Below are 12,940 nucleotides of genomic sequence, written 5' to 3' on the forward strand. Positions count from 1 at the left end.
CACAGCATCAGGAGAAAGAAGCTGCACCCGCAGAGAGGCCCGAGTCTTGGTTCCAACTGTGTTTTCCCCTTTAATAAACTCACACACACATGACTGAGTGATTCCTCAGCCAAAACAGCAGATGATGAAGGATGAGAGAGGAGTGTGTAGTAAAGATTTAATTAAAACTCGCCATGGGATGTCTTACTGTGACTCCCGAGAGCGGGACAGAGGAGTTTGTGTTTGCTCAGTGCAGCTGTGAATAATATCTAAACTATTCTTACATTGACCTACATGTACTGAGAGGAGGATCTGAGAATAAGATGCCCACATGAGTCTTTCTTTCCTGTCTTATTTTCACCGTGAGGGGGGTGGGGGGTCTCCTTATGGTAAACCTTATGTTAACTTTAACTTTAAATCTCTGCTGGAGATAATCTGGAACAGAAGAGACAACGACATTGTAGCCTACGTTTCCACTAAATGTGCAGTGGGTATGAAGCTGCACAGCTCAATCCCTCCCGCGGTGCATTTGCAGATTGCTGAAGGTTTACGAGCAATTTTCAGCTCCCGTCGTCTCATCGCCGTGACGTAGGTTTTTATGGTCTCCATGGAAGAATCCCGTACAGCACTTTACTTCACTCCCTTTGAAATCAATTCAGTCTCTTTCGCTCCTACTCAGAGTGGGTTACCATGGATACAGCTCCCAAATGGTTTGGCTCGTACATGAATTTGTTTATGAGTGTTACTTGGAGTGGATTGGAGTGTTCTTCTTTTTTTGTGTGTGTGTGTGTGTGTGTGTGCAGCCAAAGTAAACATCATTTGCTAATTAAGCATGGGGAAATTACATTCAAATGATTATTTTATTCTATTCTTTTAAGTCTCAAGATGCAGAGCAAAGTTCCTTCCAGCAGTTATATATTGTGCAAACATTTGCCACCTTGACAACATGCAGTATCAGCTACATGAGGAGTAAGAGTGTCTCCGGTAACTCAAGTGCACTCTGGAAAAGCCTAAAAATCCGCTGAATATAATCTCGTCTGATCCACCGGGATCAAATCAAATCAAAGCTACGCCAACGTGGATTCTTCAGTTCCCCGTTGAGCCCAAAAAGCGTCCAAATACTTCACTTGGCTGCATCTAAATCCTCTATGTTTAGCTCTGCATGGACCGCCACAACTGTAAATCAAGTCTGGGGCAAGAAAGTTGGAGGGAGAGGATTGAGTGGTTTAATTTGTTGAGGACTGAGGATGGTTCATTTGGAATTAAGGGACGACTGGGTGCATCTCCCACTGAGTTTTCAGGTTTACAGCTGCTGCATTTCCCTCCCTTCTGAGTCCACTGAATCAGAGTATCTACATATTTTATACAAGGCATGGGAATGTCCTGTTAGTTCTGAAGGAACCACCCTCGTTCAGGCATGTGTCTATCTAGAAAGGTCTAATTCTGGCTGTGTGAAATATTAACCACAGCAGGGATCGTGGATAACATCCCTAGCTTCTCTGGGGATTCCTTTGCGAAACAGTGGAGCTGCAATGCGTTTGCCTTAACATTTAACATGTATTTTCCTTGTTTCCTCTGACACATCAATACATTCGTAAATAACTGAACCTGAGAGTTGCTTTGTATTAGCCTGCCACACTGGCTATTTTGGGCTAGACCTTGTAAGCAATGGGGGGCCTGGCTGTGTGTGCATCCCTGCATCGCTTATGTAATTCCCTTCCCTTATAAAATCAGAAAGAAAGTTTGTAGAGAGTCACTTAATCTTACATGGAGTTAATTGGAGACAGCTGGAGAACTGAAGATTGTTTACTGTGCCAGCATGAGCCGGGAACAGTGTAAGAACAAAGCAGGATGTCCAGATTCTTCCTCATGGCTCATTATGGCTGATATGCAGTATGAGAGCCTGTTTGAGCAGTGGAGGCAGAGTGAAGTGCAGTTCTGCGTTAATGTTGTATACTTTGTTGGGGTATAAGCCTGATTGATCCCTGTCAGAGGGGCCTCTAATCAACAGAGAGCCATTGATTTCCTCTCCACAGAGCCTACAAGGTGCCTAAGACACCTGCTAGCAGTCAGCTGACAGACACTTATGCCTGCTAACCAACAGCTGACACAAACCGATGCCAATGCACTGTGTTGGAGAGGGTGAGTCAGACATGCTCAGATAGATCCCACTCTCAAGGATGCTGGACGCTGCACAATGTGAGATCCACTGTACTGTCATTCTGAATCACATCTCATACACATGCTATGTCACAGATGGAGTCTCGGTTAACTATGGTGTTTTGTAACCAGGATGCAGGAAAAGTATAGATAACAGAAAGAAAAAAAAATAATCTGGCAATCCTCTACAGTGTGCACGCAGTGTAAAGCTGTCTCTCCTGTAACAAAACGAGCTCTGTCAAAGCTAAATATCATTGCGATCTTCAGCCCGATCAGCAGAGTTTGTCTGTAGTGATTTCTATCTGCGGTGAGAGTGCTTCAGTCAGCAGTTTTCCAGCGGCAGTTACATGCTCCCCGCTGGGGCTCACAGCCAGCTGTCCCCATCATCAATTCAGACAATGCAGAAGGCTGTGGCGAGGTGAGACTTCTGGGGCAGATGTGTGAGGCACAGGGGTGGTGATGGGGGAAGCACAACTGATTTTTAATCATGCAAGATTGCAAACAACAGAGACGATGTGTTGTATCAAAATCATGTTGGATCAAGGAAGGTTTTCATGGAGAACAAGAAAGGATTTTTTTCAGGTGCCAATCTGGATGTAGTAAGTCTGAGGAGTTGTTGTCCAGACTCCAGGCCATTATCAGAGGAGCAACCCTAGGCCTTACAAGTCAAGTTTTGATAAACAGGCAATCACAATTAGAGCAACTAGCGTATTTGATGCTTTTCTTAGTACATACATGATAGATGTATGAATGTCTTTGGGTTGTGTGCTGTTGGTAGAATAAAACAAGGCAATTGAAGATGTGACTTTAAACTAAATATGGGAAATAATAACAGCCATTTTCACAATTTTCTGATATTAAATAGACCTTACGATTTATCGATTAATGAAGAAAATAAGTGGATAAGGACTTAGTTGCAGCCTTACATGACACAGACACTAGACCCTACTTCCATCACAGTAAAGTCCTGGAAAATTACAGTATACTGGCACAAGACTGATTTTTCTCACACCATGTAGGCTATAATGCATGATATGCAACCATTGATGTATTATAAGACCAAGTGTGCAACAGTGTGGAGGAAGACCAGAGTAACCAGTCAAGTGTAGGAGAGGCCCAATTCTTTTTTTTTTGTATCTGTCTGCAAACTTTCTAAAAATGTAAATGCCAGAATGGCTTTGCCTTGTGATGAAGCTGATTGCAAAGCACCTTACACTGCATGAAGAAGACCAAACAACCAGGGGAAAAACCAGAAATGTCCATGCAGTTGTCTTGGGGTCAGCCCTATGTTTCACAGCCCAATGGTCCAACAGCCCTACGTTCCCACATTTCTAAGAATTTTTTTATCCACTGAAAATTAGGCCCTATGTTCCCACAGCCCTATGTTAGGCTTAGGGTTACATTCTATCTGTAGTCCATTGCTACTGGATAATAGGTTGGGTGTAATTGGCTACCAAATTGGGAGAAAGGGGGCTAAAATCTGATATAAATTTATGAAAAAGTAAATGTGGGAAAATGGGGCTTAATTTTGGAAAAAGATATCTTAGAAATCTGTGAACTGTGAGAACATAGGGCCTAATTTTGAAAACAATCTTAGAAATGTGGGAACATAGGGCTGCGGGAACATAGGGTCTAATTTTCAGTGAAAAAAAAATCTTAGAAATGTGGGAACATAGGCACGCTCCCGTTGTCCTTAGGGCTCCATGTTTCAAAAAGAACGGAGGGACCGCATTGCTGCTCCGAGACTGAACACCCACCCCAGCCTCCTCCAACAAGCCCGACCCCTCCTCCCTCGCTCCTCATAAAAACACGCACAACCACGCCTCCCGAGGCACGCGCACAAGCGCAGGCTCAGACACACCTCCTCCTTCCCCTCTATCACACACACACACACACACACACACACACACACACACACACACACAAACAAAAACACACAAGAGAGCATCGCCGGGTGAAGTAGACAACATGTAAAGGCAGCGGGAAGGACAAGTCCTCGGCTCGCGGCAGGTGCGGTAGGCTACGGCTGAAGCTGCACGGTCTCGCGGAGGACAGGCTGCCTCTTCACCATGTTCACCGCATCCCAACTACTCTCTGGCGAGACGGTAAGGCCCTTCGTTCACTCGCAAAACCTTTAATTTCCAAACTTGGCCAAACTCATACCCCCCCCCCCCCCTTTTCGGTGCGAACTCATATCCCCCCTTTTCCGGTGGGCTCTGTCCTGGTTTGAACCTGCTTCTTTCTTTCTCCGCAAATGATGCCATTCCGGGCTCAAAGGCGTTAGGTCGGTCAGCTACGGTGGATGGAGGGCCGATATAGTGCCGCAGCACCAAAATAAAAGGGGGGCGGGGGGCGGGGGTCGAAGTGCGTTACAGCAAGTAACGTTAGGCGATTTGGTAACGCTTCAAGGCTGAATGTGCCTCGGCGTGGCCCCATCGGGAGGTTTCAGGCGAATCTCCATCACATTTGTTATTGTCTGGAAAAGCCTGCAAAATGGCAGAATAGGCGAAGTTTTAGTCACAAACTGGCAGGGAAATGAATAGAAGCCCAAATAATATGAAACCGCATGCAGAATAACCTCCTACAACAAAATATAGCACAGGAATACAGCCGTTGGCTCTATAAGTAAGCTATTATCAATATCATTGGTGCTTCCTGTAATAGGGTCAATATAAAGCCGCACTTGTGTGTCACATATTTTGCCCACTCAGACAATATTAAAGCAATTCGTAATGTTGGCAGTGTTCTTTTTTCCAGACTGAAATTGTGCCCTGGTGTGCAACTCCAAGAGTGTTTCATGGTTTCTTGGCTGAGTGCTGTAGCCATGGAGACAGTATGTGGCATGTGGTTTTATACAGTTTGTGCAAGAAAGTGTAGTCCATCTATTCCAGAACAGCCTCAGACCATGAGGAAGCAGAGGGAAGAATGCATGCCTTTAGTTAGTCTCAGCTTCTTGTCCTGTAGTCTAATTTTAAAAACAAATGTGCTGTTTTGTCTTAACTTCAGTCCTAGATCATTAACACATTAACACTTTCCACAGATATTTAAAAGTGTGCCTGCGGTGGTCAGTAGTGATGTTACAGTGGCCTATTGTAGACCCACATCATTAATTCTGGTATTTTATTAATCTCTTGTGGCATTTATAAACTGAAGCATTCCTATCGAGGCTTGTACAGCAGCTTTGCAGGGCTATTTTCACCGTATCCTTGCAAACCCATTCATATCTCATTTAACAACATAATTTGATACAACGAAATGGGGAGCTATTGTTCATATCCACTGATGTATTAAAGCTGGGTAGCTGTTTGAGCCAGATAGATTGTGGAAGTGAACTACTCACTGAATGTTCACTCTTCACATCCTGCACCCTATTGGGCCTATTTTTTTTTATGCTGTGTAATAAAATGAAGTGTCATTAAGGCCCTTCCCATCCTGCTGACACCTCACCTCATTAATTTAGAGTATAGGAAGATTGAAAGTAAGATGGATTTAAGGAACTTTTTTTTTTTTTTTTAGTGGCATGTAGTTTTAACTTAAGTATGCAGCTCATCTTCGTTTACATATTCTTCACCGATACGATATTAATAATGAATTTATTCTTGCTATATTGGCACAACTGACACAAAATTAGTCCCAGATAGTATGACATTCAACCATCAATTAGACATTAGTGACCATTAGTCCCAACAGTGATACAACAGCTGATAATAGTACAGTGTGTCTTTTTTTTAATAAACAGCAGACTTTTAGGAAACATTATTTTCAGAATTTAAAAGGTGGGGAAATTTGCTCCCAAACTACAACGCATTGCAGGTGAAACACTATAACAGGAATCCAAAAGGTATTTACTATACTGCATGTAAATGGACAAATCAACATGATAATTATAAGGGAAAGCTGATACTGTGTGTAACACTAACAATGCTAAACTTAGGCAATCCATCTTAAATAAATTAAATAAATAATCCTTATATGCAACTGTAGCTGCTGTGTTTTATTTTTATTAAGAGCAGCAAAATACACACACACAGGTATCTTATAATATGTTTTTGAAACAAGAAATTGGAAAAAGGGTCGCGCTTCGGCCATGTGTGAAAGGACGGGGTATTTAGGTGTGTTGTGGAGACGTGACGGGGAGATGGTTGGTCGGTCTTCTCTCATCACGATGAACAGATGGTAACTCAGGGTTAGCTCGTGGGTCGGTGCCAACAAGGAAGCCCATGTGTGTGTGTGACATAGAAATCCATTGTAACTGAATCATTTTGTCCACGAAAAATATCCGAAAGGCCTTAAGAAAATACTGTGGATGTTCGAGCTGAGATTGGTTCCGCAGTTGTCGGTATATTATTTATTCATAAGATGTGAATAATTCAAACAGTGGAAAACAGAAATGCTTTGTAGCACTGCATTTAAAAAACAACAACAATTAAAAACAAGGATAGCCACTTACTGAAACTCAAACTAACTTTTTATTGTAATTTTGTTTACATTGTGAGGTCTCTAATATGTAACTGTAAACCAAGACATGCTGCAGTAATGCAATGCAAGTTGTCACAGATTACGGTATATTTTCATCAGAAATAGTTTGAAATAGCTTTAATATTATTATCTACAACCCTGGTTAATGATTCATCTTTTGAGCAAGTTAAAAAACAATCAATACCAGCAGTTTGGTATTAGGCTGGCCACACACTGGCTGCGTGGCGTGAGCGTGGTGTGTCAGTTGCGTGGCGGCTACGTAGCGTTTTCTATGTCTTTTCACACCATAAACGTGTCTGACGCGGCGCTGCTGCTAGCCTTGTCTGTCTGTTTCCCATTGATTTACTGCACTCAAGCAGTAGTATACTTCATGTTAAACATAAATATAGACTGATTTGATTACAGCAAAGACAACGGCGGCAGTATTGACGGCAAAATAGGGTACAGAATATTTTGTTATGTAATTGACAGGTGCAATATTTGAAAATCGATAATTATTTATTATTGTTTCTTTAAATTACATTTATATCTGCATTTATGTCAAAACATAGAGACTTTCAAACATCAACATGTCATTTATTAATATGTATTTGTGTCAAAATGACATATAAACATCTTTTCCTATTCTATTTTGCCTGGAAACGTTTCCAACACGCTCGTGTGTCGCGTGAAAAATAGGCGTTGGTCCTATTTCTAGCATGCGCGCGTTTTCGGTGCGGCCCGAGCCGCGCCTGAGACGCGTGTGTCACGCAGGCAGCGTGCACGCTCTAACCTGTTAACATGGGAGCCGACATAAAAACGGACATGCCACGCAGCTGACACGTTCACACCACGCAGCCAGTGTGTAGCCTTATATCATGCGAGCTATGTTTTTGCATTTTCTTTTACTAAAGACACCTTCTAGTTAGCAGTGTAAGATCATTTATAAAACCTTTTCTAGCACACAGTGTCAAATTAAAGGTCACGTCTTTTTTTCAGTTTCCGAGGTTTTGATTAGATACAAACGTCCCTCTCAAATATGCTACATTATCTCAAGGTTTCAAAATAATTTCACATTGCTCAGATACAACGTTGTATTGTGGCTTTTGGTATGACATTAACTTGGTTAGTAAAGCAACTACTACTGTTAAATTCAAACACACTCCTCATTACAGAGGCGTCTGTATATCGGGGTCAGGTCGTTTTACAGATTCACTTACATCCGATTCAGCTTTATAGATGCTTTTAAATACAAGTGTTAAGATGATTTAAAAATGTGTATAGAGATTTTGGTTTACAGACTAATCAAACATAAACTGATCCTACTACTGCTGTAAACTACTTACTGCCTTTTACCTCACGTCTATACATATAAATTGCATTGAAGTGTCTTTGTTTTTTTTCTCTCTCTCTTTCTTTCCACAGGCTGTGTTGATCTTGAATCACACTGAATGGAGAGCATCAAAGGTTCATTAAGATGACACGAACGCATCCCCCTGATATACTGGCATCGACTCTATTTCGGGACTTCACTCTAAATCCCATCCCCGACCCCTCCATTTCTCTCCACTCCTCCCGGCAATGTGACTTGAAAATGATCGACAAACCGGAAATCATCAACAAAAGACACTGCCGTAGCTTTGACTTCATTGAGTCCCTGGATGCCCCGCAGTCCCTCTCTTCCTCAATGGAGTACCCTTACAAGAGGGCCGAGCATCAGACATTAAACAAAGATCTAATGTGGAATGGACTAGATCAACCGGGGCACCTTCGCTTTTCCTCTCCCGATCTGTTCAACACCAGGCTGTTCCAGCAGCACACCACCCAGGACAAAACCAGCCACCTTACGTGGTCAGACTCTAAAAAGAGAACACGATCTAGAAGCGCTCCAAGAATTAAGTCCACCCTCACTCCTGTGCCCATCTCCGTATCTCCTCCAGGAGCCCGGAAGGGGAGGGATGCGCCTCAGGTTGCGTCAGATACCTTGAGGACTTCTGAAACAAACCGAGAACCCTACTCCTCCTCAAACAGGGCTTTTTTAAATGAGGTGCATCCTAGCAAACTGCAGCCTCAGTCTCCCCTCTATGTTTCAGACTGTTTTGAGGAGGATAAACCAGATAAACCAGCCCTAACCCCTCACGTCAGGTGCCGTGTGGACATTAAACCAGATGCTGCTGTACTGCAGCACACATCTCGGCAGATTCCCAATGTTCGGCCTGAGCATCTTTGGCAGAGATACTCCCAGGCCAGTAGCAGTAGAGGTTTGTATGTACCTCGACAGATTGCCTCCTCACCAACGCCCACTCCGAGCGAATGCTACAGTGGAGATTTTAGACAAGGATATCACTATACCACCAGCATGTCTCCCATCTCATACCAGCATCTAGACATGCACAGAATGCCGTCACCGACAGCACCATATCTGAGTCAGGAACAAAGAGCTTACTCAAATCCTAACATACCAACCAAGTTTTTCTATACAGAGGACCCTGTTCGGTATCCAGTCCATCCCTATTCTAGAGCATACTTTCAGGACGACCGGTCCAGTCTGACCAGCCATGGTAGTACAATGACTAGTCAGTATGATCCAAGGACTCGATGGGTGCACACACTTCCTGTCAGGTCGTATTACACCGAAAACCTTTCCAACAGAGAGCCAGCACACTCTGTATATAGTAGGCCTTACTCCACCAGTGAGGCAGGATCATACTTTTCTCAAAGCCCACTGACTAGATCTTTCTATGGAGAGGACAGCCGGTTCAATCCATACCATATGAGTAACCCAAAGTTGTTTTATTCCAAACCATGCTCTCCTGAGGAGCAGTACTTTCCACCAAGGCCATACCATACGGAGGGTCGCCGACGCCCTCGAATGTCGCAGGCCTTATCAGATGACTGGTATCGCTCAAGTATATCTGGTTACTCTAACCAGTCCTCCCAGCACACACCACTGAGAGTAAGGCAAGACCCCAATCTACCCCCGTGGTTTACTAACAGCTGTGCGGAGACAAGTAGACTAGGTGCAGAGGTCAGAAACCACTCCAAGTCTTGGGACAATATTCTATATCCACGGCAGGACAGAGAGCAATCTGTGCCTCGTGGACGGAGCTATGAGAACCTGTTTCACCAAGCAAAGCAAGCAGCATCGTCTGAAGTTACATCTCAACCTGTTATACTTAACCTGTCGAGTTCACCAAGGCGCTACGCCGCCCTTTCGCTCTCTGAAAGCTCGTTAGAGAGGGGCTCAAGCAATCCGTGGAGGAATACCAAGAGCGGGCACTGGTTCGTAACTCCTGAGATAACCATAACAGACAATGACATATGTGCAGGCAACAGAAAGCGACGCGACGTGCACTCTGTCAGCTGGGATACGTTGGACGAGGAAAAGACACCGTCTCCCAGAGTGATGCATCACAAGCAGCCACAAAATACACCGGACATAACCAAAGAGAGGAAACACAACAACTTCTCCCTCCAGCAGAGTCTTGAGCAACTGGATGAGCTCTTAGCTGATTTGGTTATTGATTACAAACCACCCACGAGCAGAAAGTCAAGCGTAGACATTTTAGACCAGCTGAAACAACTCATTACCGAAGATGACGACAAAGACAGGGGATCTTCTGGACTTGAAAACGTAGGATGTCTGAACTCACAGCTTCCGTCCTCTAAATCCAGCCCGGACACAATCAAAGATCCCGACAGTGGGTTTGACGCTTTACAAAGGAGTGCAGAAGAATGTTCTCCAGACCACAGCACCGATGACGACGACACTATGGTGTGCTCTAACAAGAAGTGCAACCGGATTGAGAGTATGTTCAACGCCTGCTTGTACTTCAAATCGTGCCACAGTTGCTACACGTTCTACTGCTCACGAAACTGTCGCAGGGATGACTGGGAGATCCACAAAGATACCTGTCTGTACGGCCGCGTGAACAGTGTGTGTCGACACACTCTAAAGTTCTGCAGAGAGAATTCCGAGATCCACAAAGCCTTCTCTCGCGTTGCTAAAGCTGGCTTCCTCTCCAGAGGGAGAGGCGTTCTCTTTCTGGGTTTTGCTAATCCGGAGACAGCTGACAACTTCCTCCAAGTTGGGCTGGAGAGCCTCCTCATGTCTCCCACATACCTGTCTCTCAGAGAGCTGGATGGCTTCAGGGACAACCTCGGTGAATACTGCAAGGAACTACAGCACGCAGGTAATGAGTACGACCCCAATGAATGTTTCCTTCTGAATGTATCCGTGGCTGTCGGTGAACTAGTGCCTAACAGACCTTCACCAAGGGTCCAAGCACCAACAGTTCGAAAATATGCAAAGGTGTCCTTGGCCTCCTCAAGCCCTGACAAAAAGGTACTCAGGAAGGATAGCGAAATGGAAACCCTCATCCTCACTCCGCCTCCAGGCACACCGGACATTGACAAGGAGGGGGAGGAGGGAAGGAAAGCCAGAGAGGTGTGCTTCGTCAATATCCAGCGTGAGCTCAGGACCAGGGGAGTCTTCCTACGTCACGAGTACCCCAGAATCTATAATCAGCTGTGTGGGTTTGTGGAGAGCAACAAAGGGTTCACGCCAACTACAATTTACCCAATAGATAAGAGAACAGGGAAACAGTTCATGTGCATGATCATGGCTGCGTCCGAGCCAAGGACACTGGACTGGGTGGGTACCCCTCATCTCTTGGATGATATAATATAGTACAGCACTAAATGATAATGATGTCAGCAACACTAAATGTACATACTGTAAATACATGGCGTGGTTTAGCAAATTGAGCGTTGATATGGAAATAATGTGCGTATACTGTATGTGACCAATCTCTCTTTGTGTCTCTCTCCTCTTATTTCTCTCTGTCGCCACACACACAATGACACACACACACACACACACACACACACACACACACACACACACTCACTCCTAAAGGTTGCCCTAAGTGTTTTTTTTGGCTTGTTTTGATCCTGTTGCACTCAGAAGAGTTATTAGCCTGCATGTCGACAAGGCACAAGTTATCCAGGTGTTTAAGATGTGAACATGTATGATCTGTGCAGTTTCTGCAGACAACGTATGAAGCACACAATATTTATGAAGTACACACATCTCATTGCCACCCCATAATAGTAGGCACAGCCAGGTGTTATATTGTAACATTCATCCATTTTTGATTTCACCAACAAATGTTATATCAGAGATTTATATTATACCAGTGGTTGTAATATTACAACTGTTTATTAGTACGTTATTTCCTAAGTATACTGTAGTTGTGTTTATTATTATTGTCATATTAATTATTGTTTGATGGACGAAGAAGTACAATCAAACCAGCTATTTGTTTCCCACTTCATTAGGTTTATTTTAAGTTTTTTAGTTGGAACTTATTTAATCTTGTGATAAGACTTGATGTCATTCTTGTGTAAATTGCTTTGTTTGAAAGTGGCCTTCAGTCGAAAATAAAGAAGCATCTGACACAAAGCAATGTATAGGTTTATCTCTTTCTAAAGGCTTCACAGCTCTTGACTAAGGTTGTTTGAACTACCACTGTAAAAGAACAATTATTTTGCTCAATGCATGTTATTTATATTTAGGTATTTTAATATGGATATTGCGTATAATTAAATTTATTATGTTAGTGAAGTACCATTTGATGCTTAGAAATGTAAGAGGTATATATATATATATATATATAATATATATTGAATATTAGATAATTTAAGCATCATGACCTGAGACCTTATCATAACCAATACCACAGTATGTTCTTAAACAATATGCAATAAAAGAGCAACCTTAAAATCTGTATTGTAAAATCCTATTTTGTTATTAATATTGAATAATTCCCTGGAGCCAAGAGCTGTAAAGACTTTGTTTGCACTAAAACATAAATTATAAAATGAGAATGTTCCTAACACAGCTGCAGCCCTGAACCCAGATGTGATGCTATGTCTGCTAGTTTCCATGGCTATTATTGACTAATCTGAGATAGCTCTTTTACTTGATTTTATATATATATATATATATATATATATATATATATATATATATATATATATATATATATATATATCTTTGTGCAAGACCTTCCTCAACTTTCTATTTTGTGATGTTTATAACCCATATATGAATATATAATAAATGGAATTTAACGAGTGACTTTGTGGCTTTGCATCTCTCTTCCATAGTACTCCTTATTAGGCATTTACAAGGTACAATTAGACCGTCAATAGAATTGCTGGAATATGGATCAACATGTAGACATCAGCCGCCGTGTCCCATTCACTCTTCAGCTAGGATACTTAAGATTTCTTACATTGTTTTATGACACACATGCAGGAGTATTCACAAGAAAAAATA

At 42.8% G+C, this 12,940-nt stretch overlaps 1 protein-coding gene across 1 annotated transcript; it reads left to right on the top strand.

The window, feature by feature from the left end:
* The first annotated feature begins 4,032 nt into the window (after positions 1-4,032).
* Positions 4,033-12,562, top strand: unm_hu7912 (un-named hu7912). Its single transcript, XM_078250147.1, has 2 exons — positions 4,033-4,244; positions 8,023-12,562. The coding sequence occupies exon 2, from the start codon at positions 8,075-8,077 to the stop codon at positions 11,285-11,287; it is 3,213 nt and encodes a 1,070-aa protein (XP_078106273.1). The 5' UTR covers positions 4,033-4,244; positions 8,023-8,074; the 3' UTR covers positions 11,288-12,562.
* Positions 12,563-12,940: the final 378 nt, after the last annotated feature.

Source organism: Sander vitreus, chromosome 5, assembly GCF_031162955.1.
Source record: "Sander vitreus isolate 19-12246 chromosome 5, sanVit1, whole genome shotgun sequence".
NCBI lineage: Eukaryota > Metazoa > Chordata > Actinopteri > Perciformes > Percidae > Sander > Sander vitreus.